This window comes from Acipenser ruthenus, chromosome 23 (assembly GCF_902713425.1).
Source record: "Acipenser ruthenus chromosome 23, fAciRut3.2 maternal haplotype, whole genome shotgun sequence".
In the NCBI taxonomy this organism is placed as follows: domain Eukaryota; kingdom Metazoa; phylum Chordata; class Actinopteri; order Acipenseriformes; family Acipenseridae; genus Acipenser; species Acipenser ruthenus.
In genome coordinates, this window is record NC_081211.1 from 30,199,904 (window position 1) to 30,225,244 (window position 25,341).

At 46.4% G+C, this 25,341-nt stretch overlaps 2 protein-coding genes across 3 annotated transcripts; both read right to left on the reverse strand.

Annotated features, from left to right (window-relative positions):
• Nucleotides 1-3,052: 3,052 nt before the first annotated feature.
• On the reverse strand, nucleotides 3,053-10,326 carry LOC117412773 (cation channel sperm-associated protein 3-like). Its single transcript, XM_034021345.2, has 8 exons — nucleotides 10,253-10,326; nucleotides 9,983-10,136; nucleotides 9,630-9,875; nucleotides 5,795-5,977; nucleotides 5,235-5,375; nucleotides 5,017-5,136; nucleotides 4,722-4,879; nucleotides 3,053-3,274 (listed from the first exon to the last, which is right to left on the reverse strand). Exons 1-8 carry the CDS (start codon nucleotides 10,324-10,326, stop codon nucleotides 3,169-3,171), a joined length of 1,182 nt encoding a protein of 393 aa, XP_033877236.1. The 3' UTR covers nucleotides 3,053-3,168.
• Nucleotides 10,327-15,474: 5,148 nt separating this feature from the next.
• On the reverse strand, nucleotides 15,475-25,079 carry LOC117413171 (pterin-4-alpha-carbinolamine dehydratase 2-like). Of its 2 annotated transcripts, XM_034021970.3 has the most exons (4): nucleotides 24,621-25,065; nucleotides 22,842-22,973; nucleotides 16,942-17,022; nucleotides 15,475-15,901 (listed from the first exon to the last, which is right to left on the reverse strand). In XM_034021970.3, exons 1-4 carry the CDS (start codon nucleotides 24,720-24,722, stop codon nucleotides 15,806-15,808), a joined length of 411 nt encoding a protein of 136 aa, XP_033877861.1. In that variant the 5' UTR covers nucleotides 24,723-25,065; the 3' UTR covers nucleotides 15,475-15,805. The 2 variants fall into 2 exon arrangements, with proteins under 2 accessions (XP_033877861.1, XP_033877862.1); XM_034021971.3 differs by lacking the exon at nucleotides 16,942-17,022 and having other exon boundaries at nucleotides 24,621-25,079.
• Nucleotides 25,080-25,341: the final 262 nt, after the last annotated feature.

The following is a 25,341-nucleotide window of genomic DNA, read 5'->3' on the forward strand; positions in this document are numbered from 1 at the left end:
AATACAGGCTGCAGGTAAAGACAATGGAGGTGTAAGAGCTTGTAATACAGGCTGCAGGTAAAGACAATGGAGGTGTAAGAGCTTGTAATACAGGCTGCAGGTAAAGACAATGGAGGTGTAAGAGCTTGTAATACAGGGTGCAGGTAAAGACAATGGAGGTGTAAGAGCTTGTAATACAGGCTGCAGGTAAAGACAATGGAGGTGTAAGAGCTTGTAATACAGGCTGCAGGTAAAGACAATGGAGGTGTAAGAGCTTGTAATACAGACTGCATGTAAAGACAATGGAGGTGTAAGAGCTTGTAATACAGGCTGCAGGTAAAGACAATGGAGGTGTAAGAGCTTGTAATACAGGCTGCAGGTAAAGACAATGGAGGTGTAAGAGCTTGTAATACAGGGTGCAGGTAAAGACAATGGAGGTGTAAGAGCTTGTAATACAGGCTGCATGTAAAGACAATGGAGGTGTAAGAGCTTGTAATACAGGCTGCAGGTAAAGACAATGGAGGTGTAAGAGCTTGTAATACAGGCTGCATGTAAAGACAATGGAGGTGTAAGAGCTTGTAATACAGGCTGCATGTAAAGACAATGGAGGTGTAGTTTGTATTTACATTATACTCCCCCACTTCCCGTTTAGAAATACAGGTTAACAATTGTTTTTATTTTATTTTATTGTATGCTTTATTTTACAAAGAACACAATAAATACATTTGTAGGCATTAGCTTGTTCCGGACATGCAGTCATTTGTGTATTGGCGCTATTTGCCCTGTACTTTAGTCTGCAAGCCCCGAATGAACACAAGAAGCAAGCAGAGACTATTAAACTGCAGTCTACAAGCTGTCTGGTGTCTACTCAAACAACCCCTGTCAATGCTCACATAAAACCACTTCTTTTTCTGCAGGGATGCTACAAAAAAAAAAATGGAGGATTCTGACCTTGCCCGCCTTAGCCAGAAAGCGGATTTTTTGTTTTTTGTTTTGTTTTAAAGAGAGAGATTGGGTTTCAGTTTGCTGGGATTAAGAAACGAGTTTTAGAGGCCATGGAAAGAGAACAAACCGAGGGAAGCAGCTGGGAGGTCGAAAGAGCCGGAGTCCGCATGTTTCAGCTGGTTCACTTTTGCAGGAAGATAATGCAGTTTGAGTTTATTTAATTTTATTGGAAAGACTTTCAAAAGCATACATATGTTGAATTTATTAAGACAACTATAAACAAAACCAGGGTGCATTTTGTCCTGCAGGGTGCGTGCGAGTTTGTTTTTAAGTGTTGTAGCTGTTGCAATATGCATTTTCATAGGATTTTCAGCATCATATTCCTCAGATAATGTAAATTACTCGTTTTGAGACAAACTCATCTATAATACAATACATTGTTTTGCTGTTGGTTTTTCCCCGTTTCTACTGCCTATGAAATATATTTTAAAAGGAAACGTAAACGATATCTTACTGTACAGCGTGTAAGATATCGACGAAGCAGAATCGTTTTAAGAATCGTAACAGCCCTTTACTGAGATAACCAGAGGATACCTGGAACACGGAATCCAACAGAACGGATGTATTTCATGTTTATTAGAATTATTTTGTTTCAGTGACATTTCTGCTCTCTATTGCTGGTCTCTGCACACCGTTGTAAACGAGGCCTCTGTCTCAGTGGAGTTATTCCTGGTTAAAGCATGAATAAATATAGAAATAAATAAACTGTCGAGGGGTTTGTCAAGAATAAATCCAGAAAAAAAGAATTTAAAATGGGTTTTAAATAACGCGAACATTACAACGCACAGACTTGGTTCCCGTATTCAATAGATACAAAAAAAAAACTACATATAATAAATAAATTAATTAATTAAAAAAATGAATAAATAATCCCTTAAAAATACTGTCCTAAAGGATGTTCGCCCTCTGCTGTGTGAAGCTCCGCGACAGTGGCTATGGTTTGCAGTGCGTGAGAGTGAAGTGCGCAACACATCCCGATGCCGGTACAGCGATCAATCCACAGCTTCATAAACAGAGCCGGCATACGAGCTGACAGACTAGAATGCATATTATAAACGAGGTCAAAGTGCAGAGGGGAGGGGCGCAGAATAAACGCGCGTCTACGTCATCATTTACCCGATACACACACAGTATGCATGTCAGTGGTGACCATTTACTGTATCGAGAAATAAATACAAAATGCAGCTTCAAACTGTACCGCCAAGTCCGAATCCACCGACACCTTTTGTAAAATCTATTTAAACAAAATTGATTTTAATTTGACTAAAAACTATTTGAACGTGTGCTCCAGTCTGAACACAATGAACACTTTCCACGCGCTTACCCTTATGTTTTGTCGTTTCATTGCACGAGATATTTGCATGACTGTGTCATTTTGCCGTAGTCCTAGTATGTGACATTTCAATGGAATTCGTTTTGAACAGCAGGAAATAAAATTGCATGGCGTGTAACAAAACAAGTCAATGCTAATGAGCTGGCTTTACAGAGATCAGAATCATACAGCATACGACTTGGCCGGTTTAGTGTCTTGTGAGGGATACAAATAGCGCAAGCAATCGCAACAGCGCACTTCCCGTGATTAATAATAATAATAATAACAATCACGCACCGAGTTTCACAGAACTGTGGTCTTTAACACAAGTTTTACTCAGATCTAGTTAACTCGATGTAAGCCTGAACCAAGTCTTGACTTGGACATCATAACCACGAAATCAATGCGGTATCTTGTTACAGTGGTCCTAGCAGATCTTAACTACCAATAATACTGCAGAGCGGCCCGAAGAAGTCTGCCGCGGTCTGCATGTCAAGACCCCACAGCGCCACCAAGCACCACTTCATTCAGTGCGCTTGACTGAAACAAGCCCGTAGAATCACGCAAAGTTCTTAAGCCGTGTACGTTCAACACAGCAGGTTATTGTTCGTGCAGTACTGGTCGATCCCGCCAGTGTCTGTCATCAAAGCACGCTGCTTTGAGAACCATACTGAAACACTGGAAGACTCATGGCAATGCAGAGGAAAGATATGTTGTGATTTTAACACAGTACATATCCTTGTGTGTGTACGTAAGCAAGAGAATAGGACTATGAAATCGACAGCTGACGCTACTGGGTTTGTTCAGTTTTAATTGTATTCTAGAATAGCAGCGTTTCATTTCTGGACTCGCGAGTTTAACGTCCGGTCTGTTCACAGGCTGGCGCTTCTGCTTTCCTTCTGTGTCTTTCCTTCAGTCAAATCATCTTCCAAAATGTGACTTAAAGTACAAGCCGTTTCAAAGTAGAGCTGCTGCAGTCTGCAAAGCACAACATGTAGATCAGAAACGCACATACATGTCAAAGCACACACAAATCTGTACATGCCGGAAATGGAAGAGGCGTCAATCACCAAACATGAGCGCATCATTCAATCTAATATGTCGTCTCTCGCAAGTCACCTGGAACAGCTGAGCAAAAGAACAGCCTCAATACCTTAACATTAAACGGAGCTTAGCTTTTATTTGCAAGCGGAATATCCTTTTATTCAAATCGTGCAAGAGACGGGTTTTAAGGTTAATAATGAGTATCACATTTCAAGTTCAGAAAGCTGCAGGATGCAAATACGCTGCAGACAAGTTGAAGCACCAATCCGGCTGGCAAACACGGCTCTGCTTCGATTCTTCACTGCAAAGGAGCTAATCATGCGAAGGAGTCACGTTTCAAGCTCTATTAACATGAAATCTACACACTCATTATGCTCTAATACGTTGCATACAGTAACCTGACGCTTGCATTGACTCAGTCAATCTGTCAAACAAATAAAACAGCCAGGTGTCAGAATGGCAATAAAGCAATATTCAAAATCATAAATGTGACTTGCAATAAAAGCATCAGGTTGTTGTGTGTCTCTCTCGCTTCCTACCTCAAAAGGCTGTGCAAGCTCCCCTGACAGTGCTAACCTGACTGTTACTGTTTCTGCTGCTGTGCCCAGGTAGACCTGTGTCTAGAGTATTGATCCCTGCTGTCAGTGTACACTGGAATCAGAAGCAGACACTGAAACTCACCTGAAAGGAAAGTCATCTGCCTGGCTCATGATTCGGCAGCACTGGAAACCACAAAAGGTAAGACAGCCCTAATGAAGTATTAATAGAATACTACAGTGGCCTGTCTGAACGGAGCATGCTGATTGGCTAAACAAGATTCCACACAGTGCTGTGGTTCTCCGGCCTCCTCACTGAGCTTCTGTTTTCCTTCAGTGCTGCAGATTCCGAGCATTGCTGTGAATTTAGCGTACAGCTCAACAACGCACCTGGCAGTCAGGTCATTGCACAACAATGAACGCACGCCTTGGTGTGCCTTAATGCTAGACTCTGTACCCGATCTGTCAATAGGGTTAAGCCAAGGTCACCAATTCAATGGTACAACCTGCAGGTGCTAAAACTGAGAAGTCTCGGGACAGAATGACCTCACCCAGGGGTCACTAGTTAACAAACTATTGCCATCATATGAACCCACTGTACTGTAAGAAATCTACACACACTGAACCCACTGTACTGTAAGGAAGCTCACACACATGTAATACTGTAGGATTGCTCTGGCAATACAGGATACTAGTGGGGTTGTTTTTATCAACCATGGAAACAGTGCAGGTGAGATGCTAATAAAAGACAAATGCAGACTGTGGACATGATGGCAGCCTGGTAACCTTCATTAGAAAGGTGGGGAATAGCCTGCTGTATGAAACTGTATTAGAAACTGTATTACCTTTGCAAAGTGTTGTCCTGGTGGTCTAAAGAGGTCAAGTAGATATCAATGAAGGATAAGCTTGTATAGAGATCATCCGTAACCAAGTAATCACTGTGCCGCAGGGTCTTTCTGAACCTCTCCACAAGTTCACTGAATTTGTTCAAGTCATTGGTTGTCTAAGAGAAGGGAATGGATGGGACAGCCAGGTGAATTTCAGCGAGTGCCTATCGCAGTATGCTTTTCCGTTTGCAATGCAGACAGCTCTGTTAACGCTTGAGATTGTTCTCTCTACAGTCTAGACTGGGGCACTCGCCTGGTTCTGGATCAGCTGCCTGACTTCCTGCTGCTGCTTCTTTATGATTTCCTGCTTCTTCTGTGCGAGAGTGATTTCACGCTCTGTCTGGAGCTCCTTCTCAAAACACTTTGTGGAGTGCTAAGACATTGAACAAATAGCAGTAATGCTCCACTATTATCAGTAGAAGTAGTAGTAGTTTTATCAAGACTCTCATGGAAGCTGCAGTCAAGGCATACCTGAATTTCCATAATCACCACTCCGATGAACATGTTGAAGAAGATGAAATATCCCAGTAGAATGAAAACAATTGTAAAAATGCGGCTGGATGTAAACCCCAAAACATCAAGCTTACTTTGTAGGTCTGTCCAGCCATCAACCTGCACAACATAAACAACAAGGCAGTGATATATATATATATATATATATATATGTAGAGAGAGAGAGAGAGAGAGAGAGAGAGAGAGAGAGAGAGAGAGAGAGAGAGAGAGAGAGAGAGAGAGAGAGAGAGAGAGAGAGAGAGAGAGAGAGAGAGAGAGCGAGAACGAGAACGAGAGAAGCAACAGAAGGCCATTACAGCTTGGGCTTTATGCTACTCGATGAGATTTATGTATATGAAATGTAATTTATGGAAAGGGCAAAGTAGAACACTGCTCCCCTGCTCACAATTACCCACCACAGCACCCTTCAGGACATTGTGTTTTTGGCACAGTTTGTGTTTCTAATTGGGGTTGGCTTTCATCCTCTTGCTAAGCCGTAAGAGCACATGACCTAACCACCCCGTTACTGAAAAGCTTACCGTTACTAAACTGAAGAGGGTGAACAGCGCCGATCCCAGGTCACCCCAGTTATCAGGATCTCCAGTCTCGGGGTCCCCAAAGAAATAATACCCCATTATAGCAAAGACAAACATGAGCAAGAATAGCAAGACCAGGACATAAACAACACTCTTCAAGGTCTTGAACAAGGCTTCTGTCAGAGCCTAAAAAAATACAAGAAGAATATTTATAAGAAGCATGGTCAGGTAGAGCAACACTGGCACACAGAGGAAGGCTCACTCTTTATGTCTCTTTTTATATTTGTTTTCAGATAAAGAAAATCAGAAGAGCACAGAAAGCAGGCCTCAATGGAAGTGCAGAATAAACACTGGCACTGTTACTCAATGGAAGTGCAGAATGAACACTGGCACTGTTACTCAATGAAGCCTCAATGGAAGTGCAGAATGAACACTGGCACTGTTACTCAATGAAGCCTCAATGGAAGTGCAGAATGAACACTGGCACTGTTACTCAATGAAGCCTCAATGGAAGTGCAGAATGAACACTGGCACTGTTACTCAATGGAAGTGCAGAATGAACACTGGCACTGTTACTCAATGGAAGTGCAGAATGAACACTGGCACGGTTACTCAATGAAGCCTCAATGGAAGTGCAAAATGAACATTGACACTGTTACTCAATGAAGCCTCAATGGAAGTGCAGAATGAATACTGGCACTGTTACTCAATGAAGCCTCAATGGAAGTGCAAAATGAACATTGACACTGTTACTCAATGAAGCCTCAATGGAAGTGCAGAATGAATACTGGCACTGTTACTCAATGAAGCCTCAATGGAAGTGCAGAATGAACACTGGCACTGTTACTCAATGGAAGTGCAGAATGAACACTGGCACTGTTACTTAATGGAAGTGCAGAATGAACACTGGCACTGTTACTCAATGAAGCCTCAATGGAAGTGCAGAATGAACACTGGCACTGTTACTCAATGAAGCCTCAATGGAAGTGCAGAATGAACACTGGCACTGTTACTCAATGAAGCCTCAATGGAAGTGCAGAATGAACACTGGCACTGTTACTCAATGAAGCCTCAATGGAAGTGCAGAATGAACACTGGCACTGTTACTCAATGAAGCCTCAATGGAAGTGCAGAATGAACACTGACACTGTTACTCAATGGAAGTGCAGAATGAACACTGGCACTGTTACTCAATGGAAGTGCAGAATGAACACTGGCACTGTTACTTAATGGAAGTGCAGAATGAACACTGGCACGGTTACTCAATGAAGCCTCAATGGAAGTGCAGAATGAACACTGGCACTGTTACTCAATGAAGCCTCAATGGAAGTGCAGAATGAACACTGGCACTGTTACTCAATGAAGCCTCAATGGAAGTGCAGAATGAACACTGGCACTGTTACTCAATGGAAGTGCAGAATGAACACTGACACTGTTACTCAATGGAAGTGCAGAATGAACACTGGCACTGTTACTTAATGGAAGTGCAGAATGAACACTGGCACGGTTACTCAATGAAGCCTCAATGGAAGTGCAGAATGAACACTGGCACTGTTACTCAATGAAGCCTCAATGGAAGTGCAGAATGAACACTGGCACTGTTACTCAATGAAGCCTCAATGGAAGTGCAGAATGAACACTGGCACTGTTACTCAATGGAAGTGCAGAATGAACACTGGCACTGTTACTCAATGGAAGTGCAGAATGAACACTGGCACTGTTACTCAATGAAGCCTCAATGGAAGTGCAGAATGAACACTGGCACTGTTACTCAATGAAGCCTCAATGGAAGTGCAGAATGAACACTGGCACTGTTACTCAATGAAGCCTCAATGGAAGTGCAGAATGAACACTGGCACTGTTACTCAATGGAAGTGCAGAATGAACACTGGCACTGTTACTCAATGGAAGTGCAGAATGAACACTGGCACTGTTACTCAATGAAGCCTCAATGGAAGTGCAGAATGAACACTGGCACTGTTACTCAATGGAAGTGCAGAATGAACACTGGCACTGTTACTCAATGAAGCCTCAATGGAAGTGCAGAATGAACACTGGCACTGTTACTCAATGAAGCCTCAATGGAAGTGCAGAATGAACACTGGCACTGTTACTCAATGAAGCCTCAATGGAAGTGCAGAATGAACACTGGCACTGTTACTCAATGGAAGTGCAGAATGAACACTGGCACTGTTACTCAATGGAAGTGCAGAATGAACACTGGCACTGTTACTCAATGAAGCCTCAATGGAAGTGCAGAATGAACACTGGCACTGTTACTCAATGGAAGTGCAGAATGAACACTGGCACTGTTACTCAATGAAGCCTCAATGGAAGTGCAGAATGAACACTGGCACTGTTACTCAATGAAGCCTCAATGGAAGTGCAGAATGAACACTGGCACTGTTACTCAATGAAGCCTCAATGGAAGTGCAGAATGAACACTGGCACTGTTACTCAATGGAAGTGCAGAATGAACACTGGCACTGTTACTCAATGAAGCCTCAATGGAAGTGCAGAATGAACACTGGCACTGTTACTCAATGGAAGTGCAGAATGAACACTGGCACTGTTACTCAATGGAAGTGCAGAATGAACACTGGCACGGTTACTCAATGAAGCCTCAATGGAAGTGCAAAATGAACATTGACACTGTTACTCAATGAAGCCTCAATGGAAGTGCAGAATGAATACTGGCACTGTTACTCAATGAAGCCTCAATGGAAGTGCAAAATGAACATTGACACTGTTACTCAATGAAGCCTCAATGGAAGTGCAGAATGAATACTGGCACTGTTACTCAATGAAGCCTCAATGGAAGTGCAGAATGAACACTGGCACTGTTACTCAATGGAAGTGCAGAATGAACACTGGCACTGTTACTTAATGGAAGTGCAGAATGAACACTGGCACGGTTACTCAATGAAGCCTCAATGGAAGTGCAGAATGAACACTGGCACTGTTACTCAATGAAGCCTCAATGGAAGTGCAGAATGAACACTGGCACTGTTACTCAATGAAGCCTCAATGGAAGTGCAGAATGAACACTGGCACTGTTACTCAATGAAGCCTCAATGGAAGTGCAGAATGAACACTGGCACTGTTACTCAATGAAGCCTCAATGGAAGTGCAGAATGAACACTGACAGTGTTACTCAATGGAAGTGCAGAATGAACACTGGCACTGTTACTCAATGGAAGTGCAGAATGAACACTGGCACTGTTACTTAATGGAAGTGCAGAATGAACACTGGCACGGTTACTCAATGAAGCCTCAATGGAAGTGCAGAATGAACACTGGCACTGTTACTCAATGAAGCCTCAATGGAAGTGCAGAATGAACACTGGCACTGTTACTCAATGAAGCCTCAATGGAAGTGCAGAATGAACACTGGCACTGTTACTCAATGGAAGTGCAGAATGAACACTGACACTGTTACTCAATGGAAGTGCAGAATGAACACTGGCACTGTTACTTAATGGAAGTGCAGAATGAACACTGGCACGGTTACTCAATGAAGCCTCAATGGAAGTGCAGAATGAACACTGGCACTGTTACTCAATGAAGCCTCAATGGAAGTGCAGAATGAACACTGGCACTGTTACTCAATGAAGCCTCAATGGAAGTGCAGAATGAACACTGGCACTGTTACTCAATGAAGCCTCAATGGAAGTGCAGAATGAACACTGGCACTGTTACTCAATGAAGCCTCAATGGAAGTGCAGAATGAACACTGGCACTGTTACTCAATGGAAGTGCAGAATGAACACTGACACTGTTACTCAATGGAAGTGCAGAATGAACACTGGCACTGTTACTCAATTGAGCTGTGGATGACCTGCAGGCCCCGGATGAAGGACACAGTCTTCAGCATCCTCAGAGTTCTGACTGCTCGGATCATGCGCAGAGACTTGAGAGAGCGGGTACTGGCCCCCGACGTGTTCATGAACATGGGGATGAAGGAGAGGGCGAGGATGAAGGCGTCAAACACATTGTAGCCACTCTTCCAATAGCCCCTCCACTCAACATACACCTTCATCAGGAACTCCATGGTGTAGATCGCCTGGAACAGCTGGTCCACAATCTGCACAAAACAGCCTGACCTGGTTACCTCCACATGCACTCTGTACAGATATATAAACAGGTTTCAAAAGACCGTGCCGTGAATCCACTTTACTGCTCGATACTCACCTCAAAGAACCCAAAGAGTCGGTATTTAAGGTCATAATCCGTCTCCAGCGCCATGAAAAGCGCGTTCAGTAAAATGGTTGTCATGATTACCCCGTTGAACAGGGATCTCTGGGTAATTCTGGTAACATAGTTATGGAATTCAAAATCTCTTCTCCTGTAACAAATCACCGAGTCACACAGTGTGCCTAACACTTACAGTGAATGCAATCAGAAACAAGACACACAGGTAGATACACTGGCTGTGTGAAGTGTGCTGCTCAGTGACAGAACCCTCTCAGCTCCGCTTCTGAGCAGCTCAGAGCTACAGTGCAGATTCCATCGGGGATCTGAGTGAAGGGAAACATTCTCGCTCTGAGCCGCTCGGTTACTTAATACACCCGCTGTCCCAGCTGTGGTCCAATACCATAGAGTTAATGAACTTAACCCTTCACAGCATGGGGTAGCAACAAAGACCAAATTGCGATCTTTTCATTATCTTCCATCTGACATAATGGGTTATAATAAATACAAAAACAAAGTTTCATATACAATGAGTGAATTATTTAACTGCTAAAGAATACAAATACAAGTTAGCAGTTACTGGTATGTTCCTTACACTTTCTTTCTTGATGTGGACAGACTCTCATCCGTGTTCCAGTCCGAGAATCTCCTCAGTGCTATCTGGCTGTGTCCCCAGGGAATAAAAAAGGGAGCGGTTGTGCTTTCTTCAGTCTCAGATTGCAGTTCCATCTCCAGATCTCACAGGCTTTGAATGCGCACCCTTCTGGAAACTCCACTACCACAAGGTATCGGGTGGCGCTGTGAGGTCATAAAGCAGCTTTGTGACATCACAATACAGCGTCCTAAAATCTTCAGTCCTGATCGGTAAAGGTTACAGCAATGAGGTGGCATTCAGATTAGAATTGGGTATTTCAAATGGGGTGAACCAGATAAAAATGAGACCTATAGAGCAAAACTACACCAGTGAGTAAGATTTCAGTGTCTCTGGAGTTACCACTTCCTGTAGCTTCGAGCACATACAGATTTCTCTTTATGTATTTGTTTATAGTCATTCAGTCTCGTCTTGTTGGTCAATTTCAGACACTGATAATAAGCATGAGATGAATACACCTATACCTATAGAAAATAAACAAAGGTTATTAATCTTTAATTTATAAACTTCTCCTCCTCCGATATGAGAGCGGATTGAGGGGTTGGATGGTTGCCTAGCGATGGGATAGTCCTGCCAGCAATCTATAACTGCGCTACAGAAAGCACTGCCGAGTCCCCCCGAGCAATGCTGTTTATCACAGCACTGCCGAGTCACCTCGATCAACGCTGTTTATCACAGCACTGCCGAGTCACCTCGATCAACGCTGTTTATCACAGCACTGCCGAGTCCCCCGAGCACTGCCGAGTCACCTCGATCAACGCTGTTTATCACAGCACTGCCGAGTCACCACGATCAACGCTGTTTATCACAGCACTGCCGAGTCACCTCGATCAACGCTGTTTATCACAGCACTGCCGAGTCACCTCGATCAACGCTGTTTATCACAGCACTGCCGAGTCCCCCCGATCAACGCTGTTTATCACAGCACTGCCGAGTCACCTCGATCAACGCTGTTTATCACTGCACTGCCGAGTCACCTCGATCAACGCTGTTTATCACAGCACTGCCGAGTCACCTCGATCAACGCTGTTTATCACAGCACTGCCGAGTCCCCCTCGATCAACGCTGTTTATCACAGCACTGCCGAGTCACCTCGATCAACGCTGTTTATCACAGCACTGCCGAGTCACCTCGATCAACGCTGTTTATCACAGCACTGCCGAGTCACCTCGATCAACGCTGTTTATCACAGCACTGCCGAGTCCCCCCGAGCACTGCCGAGTCACCTCGATCAACGCTGTTTATCACAGCACTGCCGAGTCCCCCGAGCACTGCCGAGTCACCTCGATCAACGCTGTTTATCACAGCACTGCCGAGTCACCACGATCAACGCTGTTTATCACAGCACTGCCGAGTCACCTCGATCAACGCTGTTTATCACAGCACTGCCGAGTCCCCCGAGCACTGCCGAGTCACCTCGATCAACGCTGTTTATCACAGCACTGCCGAGTCCCCCGAGCACTGCCGAGTCACCTCGATCAACGCTGTTTATCACAGCACTGCCGAGTCACCACGATCAACGCTGTTTATCACAGCACTGCCGAGTCACCTCGATCAACGCTGTTTATCACAGCACTGCCGAGTCACCTCGATCAACGCTGTTTATCACAGCACTGCCGAGTCACCACGATCAACGCTGTTTATCACAGCACTGCCGAGTCCCCCGAGCACTGCCGAGTCACCTCGATCAACGCTGTTTATCACAGCACTGCCGAGTCCCCCGAGCACTGCCGAGTCACCTCGATCAACGCTGTTTATCACAGCACTGCCGAGTCCCCCCGAGCACTGCCGAGTCACCTCGATCAACGCTGTTTATCACAGCACTGCCGAGTCACCTCGATCAACGCTGTTTATCACAGCACTGCCGAGTCACCTCGATCAACGCTGTTTATCACAGCACTGCCGAGTCCCCCGAGCACTGCCGAGTCACCTCGATCAACGCTGTTTATCACAGCACTGCCGAGTCCCCCGAGCACTGCCGAGTCACCTCGATCAACGCTGTTTATCACAGCACTGCCGAGTCACCACGATCAACGCTGTTTATCACAGCACTGCCGAGTCACCTCGATCAACGCTGTTTATCACAGCACTGCCGAGTCCCCCGAGCACTGCCGAGTCACCTCGATCAACGCTGTTTATCACAGCACTGCCGAGTCACCTCGATCAACGCTGTTTATCACAGCACTGCCGAGTCACCTCGATCAACGCTGTTTATCACAGCACTGCCGAGTCACCTCGATCAACGCTGTTTATCACAGCACTGCCGAGTCCCCCGAGCACTGCCGAGTCACCTCGATCAACGCTGTTTATCACAGCACTGCCGAGTCACCACGATCAACGCTGTTTATCACAGCACTGCCGAGTCACCTCGATCAACGCTGTTTATCACAGCACTGCCGAGTCACCTCGATCAACGCTGTTTATCACAGCACTGCCGAGTCACCACGATCAACGCTGTTTATCACAGCACTGCCGAGTCCCCCGAGCACTGCCGAGTCACCTCGATCAACGCTGTTTATCACAGCACTGCCGAGTCACCTCGATCAACGCTGTTTATCACAGCAATGCCGAGTCACCTCGATCAACGCTGTTTATCACAGCACTGCCGAGTCCCCCGAGCACTGCCGAGTCACCTCGATCAACGCTGTTTATCACAGCACTGCCGAGTCACCACGATCAACGCTGTTTATCACAGCACTGCCGAGTCACCTCGATCAACGCTGTTTATCACAGCACTGCCGAGTCCCCCGAGCACTGCCGAGTCACCTCGATCAACGCTGTTTATCACAGCACTGCCGAGTCACCTCGATCAACGCTGTTTATCACAGCACTGCCGAGTCACCTCGATCAACGCTGTTTATCACAGCACTGCCGAGTCACCTCGATCAACGCTGTTTATCACAGCACTGCCGAGTCCCCCCGATCAACGCTGTTTATCACAGCACTGCCGAGTCACCTCGATCAACGCTGTTTATCACTGCACTGCCGAGTCACCTCGATCAACGCTGTTTATCACAGCACTGCCGAGTCACCTCGATCAACGCTGTTTATCACAGCACTGCCGAGTCACCTCGATCAACGCTGTTTATCACAGCACTGCCGAGTCACCTCGATCAACGCTGTTTATCACAGCACTGCCGAGTCACCTCGATCAACGCTGTTTATCACTGCACTGCCGAGTCACCTCGATCAACGCTGTTTATCACAGCACTGCCGAGTCACCTCGATCAACGCTGTTTATCACAGCACTGCCGAGTCACCTCGATCAACGCTGTTTATCACAGCACTGCCGAGTCACCTCGATCAACGCTGTTTATCACAGCACTGCCGAGTCACCTCGATCAACGCTGTTTATCACAGCACTGCCGAGTCACCACGATCAACGCTGTTTATCACAGCACTGCCGAGTCACCTCGATCAACGCTGTTTATCACAGCACTGCCGAGTCACCTCGATCAACGCTGTTTATCACAGCACTGCCGAGTCACCTCGATCAACGCTGTTTATCACAGCACTGCCGAGTCACCTCGATCAACGCTGTTTATCACAGCACTGCCGAGTCACCTCGATCAACGCTGTTTATCACAGCACTGCCGAGTCACCTCGATCAACGCTGTTTATCACAGCACTGCCGAGTCACCACGATCAACGCTGTTTATCACAGCACTGCCGAGTCACCTCGATCAACGCTGTTTATCACAGCACTGCCGAGTCCCCCCGAGCAATGCTGTTTATCACAGCACTGCCGAGTCACCTCGATCAACGCTGTTTATCACAGCACTGCCGAGTCCCCCCGATCAACGCTGTTTATCACAGCACTGCCGAGTCACCTCGATCAATGCTGTTTATCACAGCACTGCCGAGTCCCCCCGAGCAATGCTGTTTATCACAGCACTGCCGAGTCCCCCCGAGCAATGCTGTTTATCACAGCACTGCCGAGTCCCCCCGAGCAACGCTGTTTATCACACTCTACAGCACGTGGATGCACGGCACAGCATAATAAAGAAGTATTTGCAGCAAATAAATACACAGAAGGAATATTAAACAGTAAAACTACTTGGAAACACTGGGGTCTTTCATAGTTTTTTTTCTGTTGCTGTATATACTTTACAGGGCCAGTAAGCTGTGAGGTAATGTGGTGCTCAATGTATTTAATCTAGTTTAGAATCCATTTGAATCAAAAGCAGATTCACTGATAATACAGCCTCGCCGCCTGCATGTATTTCAGGGCATGGGAGAAGATTTCAACCAACCATCATTTCACCAATCATGTAGTTCCTATTCCTAAGCTCTTAAGTCTTTTTAAACAATGTTAGTGGAACTGTCTCTGCAGTATTGGGGTCTCTCCTCCTCTGACACCGCTATCGCAACCCCTCCTGCTCTTTCAAGAAGACTTTAGTTAAAATAAAAGAAACTCAAGTTTAGGTAAACAACCACTTCAACAAAAAAAAAAACGTCTCCTTCAGTGTTTCTCAAGGGTCTTCATGCCCCAAATGAGTCTGTGCTTCTCAAGGTGCATCGAAACCTCTTCATGAATCTTCAGAGCAGAGTATCCACAATCTGCTGAGCCTTTCACTGTCATCTGTTACCTTGACAACCCAACGCACATGATGACATTAATGTGAAATCTGAATCACTGCACGGACAGATTCATGAGGGTATTCAACAAGCCACAGAACACACTGTGTGTGTGTGTGTGTGTGTATATATATATATATATATATATATATATATATATATATATATATAAAGAACGCATCCACAGAGGCACAGTACAGAAAAGACTTATTGTATCAACACTAGCAATAACAGTGTGTAATAATACAACAGGGAACCCAAATCGTGTCCAAAAAACTTTTTTTATTTTGTATATTTAGCATTACAAATGATAGTTTCCAGCCCTGAATAGCAGTAAGCGAGAAGCATCACCTCCCCACAGCGCCCCTCTGAAAGCCCCAGGATCGTCTCATTCAGTGTGCAGTGTTCAGCACAGCATGTGCACAGGCGTGCCTCTGGATCAAAGGAGGGGCTGCTGCTTTACTGCTTCTCGAAGAGGAGCCGTCCTGAAACTTTCTAGTCGCTATAAACGTGTATCCATTGTCCTGAGGGAGTAGGTCCAGTAATACCAGACTCCAAGTGGCAGCATTGCACAGCCATCCACACACTGCAGGTTACATGGTCAGAGCCACTTTGTCAATGAACTGAGCCAGTTTCACATCTCTTTTTGACAGTCCACCACAGTCATGTGTTATCAGTGTTATCTGAACCTGAAAAGGGAAAGAAAGCACATGGAGCCTGAATTATTAAAAATCAGGGTCGATTCGAAAAGCAAACAGGCCACAGATCTGAAGAACGCTTGAAAAATCCTTAAATGCTTTAAGGATCTAGAATAGCAGCGGTTTTAAACAATCTAGAATAGCAGCAGTTTTAAAGGTCTAGAATAGCAGCAGTTTTAAATGATCTAGAATAGCAGCAGTTTTAAAGGATCTAGAATAGCAGCAGTTTTAAAGGATCTAGAATAGCAGCAGTTTTAAAGGATCTAGAATAGCAGCAGTTTTAAAGGATCTAGAATAGCAGCAGTTTTAAAGGATCTAGAATAGCAGCAGTTTTAAAGGTCTAGAATAGCAGCAGTTTTAAATGATCTAGAATAGCAGCAGTTTTAAAGGTCTAGAATAGCAGCAGTTTCTGCCAGAGCTTAGATCAACTGTACGTTCGAAAAACCACAAAAAAACCACTGATTTGCAGCTTGGGGGTTTCATTCTGGCCTTTCCCGAAGCACAGGGTAAAAGGAAATTGAGAATAAAAGAACCCAAAAAGGATGTCCACTTCTGCAGCTACTTTTTCTTTTTATTAATTAAAATAAAAAATAAATCGCCGAATTGAAAAGAGTAAAGTCAGTAAAGCCACGCAGCGAGCCAACCATCTTCAAACATCACAAGAAAACCATCAAGAGAAAGCCTTCTGAGGTATTGCTGTTTCAATGAAACACATACTGTTAGTGAGAGAGAGAGAGAGAGAGAGAGAGAGAGAGAGAGTGTTGTGTTTCCATCTGGAACAAGCACAGTGCAAGCTAGCAGAGGAGTGCTTCTCCATCCTTTCAATATTAATATGGGGGGCTGCCAGGCCAGCACAAAGCTCACTGTATTCAACACTCACCTACGCAGTCTATTCCCACCCGTCTACAAGCACAGACATACATGTATACAGACAGAGTCACGTGGGGGTGCAATCTACACCAGAGACCTGGAATCACTGGAGATACACTATCCGGAGGGGCTGTGCATGGTTTTCATGAGAATGTCATTACCTTGTTGTACACATTAAACCACTCGGGATGGTGGTTCAGTTTCTCAGCCTGTAAAGCCACCCGGGTCATGAATCCAAAAGCCTAAATGATAAGAAAGAAACGATCATTACTCTTCTAGGCTGCTTCGCTTGTGCTGATCGCCACAGGAGCATCACTGCATCAGTGGAAAGCGTACCCCCATGATTCACTGCACACATCAAACCACAGTAATAATAAAGATGTGGTCTGTGACAGCGGCTCCTTCCGGCTCTCCCTGGTTTCTTGGTTGTTGTGTCACATGAACCTGCCTGTTACATTGGAGCAGTGCCCCGTATGCTACGGAGATGGAAGAACGCAGTGTGCACTCTTCCTCACCAGGGCACGGGGAGGTGCTCTTCCTCACGGGGAGGCGCTCTTCCTCACCGGGGCACAGGGAGGCGCTCTTCCTCACCGGGGCACAGGGAGGCGCTCTTCCTCACCGGGGCACGGGGAGGCGCTCTTCCTCACAGGGAGGTGCTCTTCCTCACGGGGAGGCGCTCTTCCTCACCAGGGCACAGGGAGGCGCTCTTCCTCACCGGGGCACGGGGAGGCGCTCTTCCTCACAGGGAGGCGCTCTTCCTCACGGGGAGGCGCTCTTCCTCACCGGGGCACGGGGAGGCGCTCTTCCTCACCGGGGCACGGGGAGGCGCTCTTCCTCACCGGGGCACGGGGAGGCGCTCTTCCTCACCGGGGCACAGGGAGGCGCTCTTCCTCACCGGGGCACGGGGAGGCGCTCTTCCTCATGGGGAGGCGCTCTTCCTCACCGGGGCACAGGGAGGCGCTCTTCCTCACGGGGAGGCGCTCTTCCTCACCAGGGCACAGGGAGGCGCTCTTCCTCACGGGGAGGCGCTCTTCCTCACCAGGGCACAGGGAGGCGCTCTTCCTCACCGGGGCACGGGGAGGCGCTCTTCCTCACGGGGAGGCGCTCTTCCTCACCAGGGCACAGGGAGGCGCTCTTCCTCACGGGGAGGCGCTCTTCCTCACCAGGGCACAGGGAGGCGCTCTTCCTCACCGGGGCACGGGGAGGCGCTCTTCCTCACTAAGGCACGGGGAGGCGCTCTTCCTCACGGGGAGGCGCTCTTCCTCACCGGGGCACAGGGAGGCGCTCTTCCTCACCGGGGCACGGGGAGGCGCTCTTCCTCATGGGGAGGCGCTCTTCCTCACCGGGGCACAGGGAGGCGCTCTTCCTCACGGGGAGGCGCTCTTCCTCACCAGGGCACAGGGAGGCGCTCTTCCTCACGGGGAGGCGCTCTTCCTCACCAGGGCACAGGGAGGCGCTCTTCCTCACCGGGGCACGGGGAGGCGCTCTTCCTCACTAAGGCACGGGGAGGCGCTCTTCCTCACGGGGAGGCGCTCTTCCTCACCGGGGCACGGGGATGTGCTCTTCCTCACGGGGAGGCGCTCTTCCTCACCGGGGCACGGGGAGGCGCTCTTCCTCACCGGGAGGCGCTCTTCCTCACGGGGAGGCGCTCTTCCTCACCGGGGCACGGGGAGGCGCTCTTCCTCACGGGGAGGCGCTCTTCCTCACGGGGAGGCGCTCTTCCTCACCAGGGCACGGGGAGGCGCTCTTCCTCACTAAGGCACGGGGAGGCGCTCTTCCTCACGGGGAGGCGCTCTTCCTCACAGGGAGGTGCTCTTCCTCACGAGGAGGCGCTCTTCCTCACCGGGAGGCGCTCTTCCTCACGGGGAGGCGCTCTTCCTCACGGGGAGGCGCTCTTCCTCACCGGGGCATGGGGAGGCGCTCTTCCTCACTAAGGCACGGGGAGGCAGGCGCTTCGCTCGCAGGCCAAGCAGGGAATCTACAAACTTCATGAATATGCGCTTACCAATCAGTCCCATCCATAGCTGAATTACAGCAATCTGAATTGTGCACAAAGATGAGTGAAATCCCTGAAACAAATCTCCCACTGAGGGACGCTAAGTGCCAGCCATTTCAAAGCAATTCCCCACTGCAATCTCAATTAAGGCACTAAATACTTCCTCTGCTAATTAAACCAATGAAACACGATGTTTCTGTACCAATACATGCCCGTGCTCAATCGTTATTAAACTCAATGACTGCAAGAGGAAGTGATGTTTATCCCTTAATATGTCATAATGAGGTCTGTCTTTTTGAATTTTATGTAATGCTTGATTCTCGGTTCGTATGTAACACGATCAGTGACTTAATCCAATTGGTTACCAAAAGAAGCCTTCTCCTGATCTCCTGACCAAGTAATTGCTGTATTCCTGCAATGAGACCCACACACCAATTTTAGAGTGGGTCTGCTTTTCTTCAACCTTGATTAAAAATAATGACAATTATAATGAATCACACACACACACACTGAGAGACACACACACCGAGAGACAAACACACCGAGAGACACACAAACACACCATGCACCAGACAGACCCCATCCACACGCCTGGATAATTGATGAGGAATTTTAATTTGATGGAGTTATTCTAATTAGAAGCCTCTTTGCTGGAGCTGTGTGTGATGAGACGTGTCAGGTCTCTGCGCTGAACCGAACGCTGGCGCTTCACTTTCTGGGGGGGGTTGCACATTCAATTGTCAGCCTCTACAAGCCGATCACTTAACCCTGTCTAGCATCAAAGCAAACAGTGAAAACACTTCTTTACATGACTGACTGCAATCCATGTCATCTAGGACTCTAAATATATATCGCATGTTTTTATTGTAATGCCTAACCGAACATTCAGAGACTTCAGGGCAAGTAACTCACGTGAAATAAAATGATATTATATTACATCTCTCTCTCTCTCTCTCTCTCTCTCTCTCTCTCTCTATCTCTCTCTCTCTGTCTGTGTGTGTGTGTGTGTGTGTGTGTGTGCGCAAGTCCCAGCTATGAAAACACAGACTGTCCCTGTTACAGTAATTGTTGCTCCTCTGTTGCTGGGACACAAGCCCAGTAATTGAGATCCTGTCAGGCCTCTGTAACATTACACAGACCCTCCAGTAATCACAAACACCTGATCAGCCAAAACAAGTGTTTCCCTTCTGACTGCTGAAGGGGGATTTCTGCTTATTAACATATGACTGTCATAAAACACTGAACCAGACACAACTCCACATCAGAGTGGCATTCCCACATTGTGGTGAAAACAACTTCTCAAACACATGTGCCTGGTGTTTAGGCTTGGTTTTCCACTATGCAGGATGGAATCTATGCCAAGGCTAACTGCATGTAGATACACCAACTGCACAACCCCCTCCAACACACACACCTCTGAACACAGAGCCCAACTCAACTGCACAACCCCCTCCAACACACACACACTTCTGAACACAGAGCCCAACTCAACTGCACAACCCCCTCAAACACACTTCTGTAAGGACAGAAAACAGTTTCCCAGGCCCTGTTTAGCACTAATCGTAGATTCCCTAATACTGACTTACGAAAGGGTAGCCCAAGAAGTGTGCACGAGGTAGATACCGTCCTATTCCACACAGATCTACAGGGCCCCGCTGTCTGCTTGCTGGCTCTCTAACATGTATGATTTGCACCCAGATATAAACTCTCGCGAGTTCTCAGTAGATGATAATGCACTTCAGCCTGGAGTCCCTCTTGTGAAAGTGAGTGGGCGGCTGGTCGCTGTTCATCTGGCCTCTCTAAAGCAGTCCCATTCAGCCTGAGCTCACTGGAGGGAACTTACTTGACTGTTTCTTCTCTCTGTCTTTAACTGTAAGCTGCACAAATCCTAGGAGAAGAACAAGCCCTTCCATCCAGAGGTCTGTTTGATGGGGTCCCTCAGGACAAGGCAGGGAAAAGTTAGAAACAGTGCATTTGGGGGGATTTGGAGAAAGTGCTCCTCTCTCCTTTAAATGAGCATCCTTTTCCCTGACATTCAGCACTGCTGTCATGGGGACGGTGTGATGCTGCTATTCACTCATCACTACCTGCACACTGACACGGGCCCTTCATGTAACCCATCGCTTTCAGACAGATGCTGACAACTTACAAGTCAGCCCAGAATGGGAACTTTGAAGAAAGCAAGCAAAGCCACGTCTGATGCCTCAGCCATTCAGCAACGTGAAGCAGTTGCTGTAACTTTTTTATTATTTAGTCATTTAGCAAACGCTTTCCTCCAAAGCGACTTACAGAGACTTGGGGGTGAACTATGCATCACAACTGCTGCTGCTGCAGAGTCACGTCCAATAGGACCTGGGCTTTCGGACTCACCCGAAGGACGGAGCACAAGGTGTAAAGGACCCTGTGTGGCTGCCATCCGCTCTCCACACGACATGCAGGCAGTTCTGCGAGCGCTGGAGCCACAGCTCTGAATTTAATAAAGAATCATGGATAGCAGAGGTGTGGGGATATTACAGCACACAAGGAAAGCACCGTGTGGAAAAGAACGCTGTGGAATCGCTTTGTCATTTCTGATAGAAACAGTCATTACAATTACAGTACAACTCATCATCCCCTTCAAGTGAACTCAGCAAGTCATGGAAAAATACACTGAAAAAAAGAAATCACCTGAACTGGTTAAAAGTGAACGTCTGCATTGTACATTAGAAACAGAACATGCAGAAATGTCCTGCCATGAAACAGTTGATGCAAATCAGCAATATCTGCTCCACTGAAAGGATTTCAATATTCAAAACCGATTAGAAATGTTGTACAGCAAAGAATTTCAATTTACTCCATAAAAACGGTTTCAATTAGGCAGCATACTTCACTTGGCCTGGAGTAGTTCCTGCTGGTTTTGTCTGAGCTTTGTAATCAGGTATGCGATCCACATACAGTGCTGCATTTCATGTGTCATAGTTGAACCACGTAAAAAAAATCAAAACTACACTTCCTGCTTCTAACCCTCGAGACAGCTTTAAACGCTCTCCTGGCCGTTTGAAAGGCCAGAGCTACAATACAAGCGCCACCAAGAGGACTTGAAGGGAATTGCATGTCTTGTTTTCCTGAAGGGGATTTGTGACTCTTAGTACGAATTCCTGCAGGAGCCCATCGCTTCAGAGAGAACTAGCAAATAGAAATCATCCAGCCCCTGCAGTAAAGGCACCGCAAAACAACATGTTTCCAAACTAAAACCAAAAAAAAAAAGCGAAAATACAAGAGTTTAAAATTGGAAAAATGTGAGCTTGCCAAATGGAATGTCCAGCTGGCATCAGCGATTGCTCGCTTGTTAGTGGTTTCTGAAGCAGATGTAACAGGTTAGCTAATTTGATTGTTTGTGAAAGAAATCAATCTGATTTAAACCCAAATTGCAGCCGAACTAGCCTCTGCGCTTTCTCATGCTAATCTGCTTTGACAGGAGGGAGTAAGAGGAGAGTTTGACTGTGAGAGGAGCCCATGTGAGAGGTCAGAGTGGAGTGCACAACATCAAACATGAGGAAGTGTAAAAAGCAGAGCGCATCGCGGGCTAAAACAACTAACCACTGGATTAGTGGATGTCCGAGAAGTAGCCTCGAGATTTTGACCTGAAAGAAGCAGATTTATTTAGATGAAGCAGCCGTTTGCGTCTATAAATGTCAAAGAAAAATCCAAATTCAAGATGGTATCATCTGACAAATCATAGCATAGTTTAGGATTCTCATCCCCCCAGTGTGCGCAATTTAAACAAGAAAGTCAGATTGTGTGTAGCTGTAAAAATGTACTTGCACATGCACTTTAAACATCGTGTGTGTGCGTGCGTGCGTGCGTGCGTGTGTGTGTGCGTGTGCGTGTGTGTGTGGATGTCAGGGGACTCTATAGGGCAAACCTTCTAGAAGTGGCTGAATGATCTGTGCAGCAGTGTGAAATCTGGGTCTGTGTGGGTTTATTTGTCAGGCGGTCGTCTGATTCTGAGTGCTCTCGTGGTGTGTGGAGCAGCCCAGCTGGGAAGCTCTGTGTGAATCAGGATGTTCTTGTGCATCACAGTACCTGGTTGAAGCTCTTAAAGCTCAGCTCCTTGTAAAGGGCATCTCTGTCTTCTACCTCCGCCCAGCCCGTGGCTTTGAGTTCCAGCAGAAACTGCTCTCTTTCAGCAGGAGAAAGCCAATGGGAATCTGAAGCCTAGAGAAACAACAGAATAATGGGAAGAGCTGAGCTGAGTGAGAGACAGACCCCTTTTGCACGCTATGATACAGCTAACACATGCTCGCCTATCAATGTCCATTCCACTCATCACAATTCATTTGTATGGGCTCCACGTTTTCAAATCCCAGCTCCTTCTGAGCAATGAACACAATGCAGTGGTTTTTACTAAATAACTTGCAAAGACTGCAGTTACCACTGCGCCCCCTGCTGCTGCTGTAGGGAGCTGCAGGCTGTCATTAATTGGACAGAACCCTGTGTAGCCAGCCTGGATATTTAGCTCTCACCAGCCCCAGGAAGAAAAGAAAAAAAAAACCTATGGACCAGTTTGTGTAAGATGTATAGGACCTTTCAGCTAGATGAAAGAGACTAAAATGAAACAGTAGAGTGAGAAAAACGTAATAGCTGGAGCAAAGATGGACATGCTTTCAACAGGAAGATACGCTGTACGAGTGGTGCACAAACATTTTTTTGTAGACTTTTTACAGTATTTAAGCCGTGACAGTGTGCTGGGAATGGGTGCTTTTTACAGTATTTAAGCCGTGACAGTGTGCTGGGAATGGGTGCTTTTTACAGTATTTAAGCCGTGACAGTGTGCTGGGAATGGTGCATTTGTGATGTTTAGCTGTTTGTTTTAGACTTCTGGAGCTTCAACAGGATAACTGTGTTTAAACCAGCTGCGTGTGCGTGGGGGTGTGTTCTTCACCCTCAGACCTGTCTGCAGGATCTGCCTTTTTCAATTTACAAGCACGTAGGAATCTGGATCAGCCCGTCTCAAAATAACCCATCCTACACAGATTGCTATTCTCTATGTTAGGGAAAGTCTGGACACATTCTGTTTCAGTGATCTATTTTAATAAACACTGGGACACTGCGGTGCAAAAAAAAAACAAAAACAACAACAACACTACACAACTCCATACCCTACATTTCTCCGCAATAGTGTGTGGTTGAAAAACAAAAAGGTTTCCATGGATACCGAGTGCAGTATGTGTTTATGCTAGTGTATCAGAATCCACCACGTGTTTCCGCGGTGCCGTGTTATTAGGACGTTGTTACATTCACGCAGACCTCTCAAAGGTTTCCATGGATACCGAGTGCAGTATGTGTTTATGCTGTGTATCAGAATCCACCACGTGTTTCCGCGGTGCCGTGTTATTAGGACGTTGTTACATTCACGCAGACCTCTCAAAGTTTCCAGTGACCCTGGAATCTCACAGCAGAAAGGATTATATGAGCATGCAGTTTATTCCAGGCCGGAAAAAAAGAGAGTGAAGAAAGGTCACAACGAAACGACTGTGAGCGAGGAGGTGGTGTTACCATAGACAACAACAATATAATCAAAAGCAGACGCCGGCTGGCAGCCTTGGTGACGTTGTTACAGTATTGTGACTTACCTGCGCTTTACCTGTGGCGCCAGCGAGTGCATTTTTCAATCAAACATCAGACATGTGCACGTGTTTTAAATAGGAGTTTACCAATGCAGACATTTTACCAGCTATTAGGTGTTGTAGCAGTTCAGGTGTACTTTGTAACTTATTTGTAGGTTCATTGTATGATCAATGCTACTGTAATGGATGGGTATTCTGATTAGAAATATCACAGTAAAACAACAGACACCCTTACCATTTTAGACGACTGCGTGGCCGAGGCTGTGTTGAAATGTTTTAGGAATGCAGAGTTCACGCCCGGAGCGATGCTTCTGCTTGTAAACATTAACCAATACATTTCTAGTGTGTTCTCTGCAAAGCACCAGCTTACTATCAAATAGGACCCAGGCGGCTGCCTTCCAGACTGCCTGTTGAAACGGTTTCAATCTATTCCTTTAAGTGCCATGCTGTATTAAAAATATTTCGTCATGCGATAGAAAGACGCGACCAGACAGACAGTAAACTTCGCCAGTATTTCCCAGTTGTTAATTGAGGTTAACCATTAACAATACAAGAATCTTAGCGACTAAAAATGCCTGTAAAGCAGCTCGATCCTAATTAGCTACACTTCTATCCTTGATCCTGTTTGAAGTTGTTATCACTTGATTGTGAAAGTTAGTGCGTTTCTGTTGCACTCATTTAAATGAATCAAATCCTGCTTGATTTGCTACGCTGACGTCGTTGAATTGCGTCGTGCGTTTTGCACTCGCTACTGCTTCGGAGCTGTGCCTGTCTGTATTGTTACATAACAACGTATTCGTGTTTAATAGAGTTACTGTCTATCACCTTGTACACTAACCTGGCCTGCAGTGGTGTTTCCACTAGTAACCAGAGTCCTGTCTGGGATACATGAGAGCGAAGGAACGCTCCATGTGTTTAACACACGGGTTTCGGGTCACGCATATATTCCAGAAGTG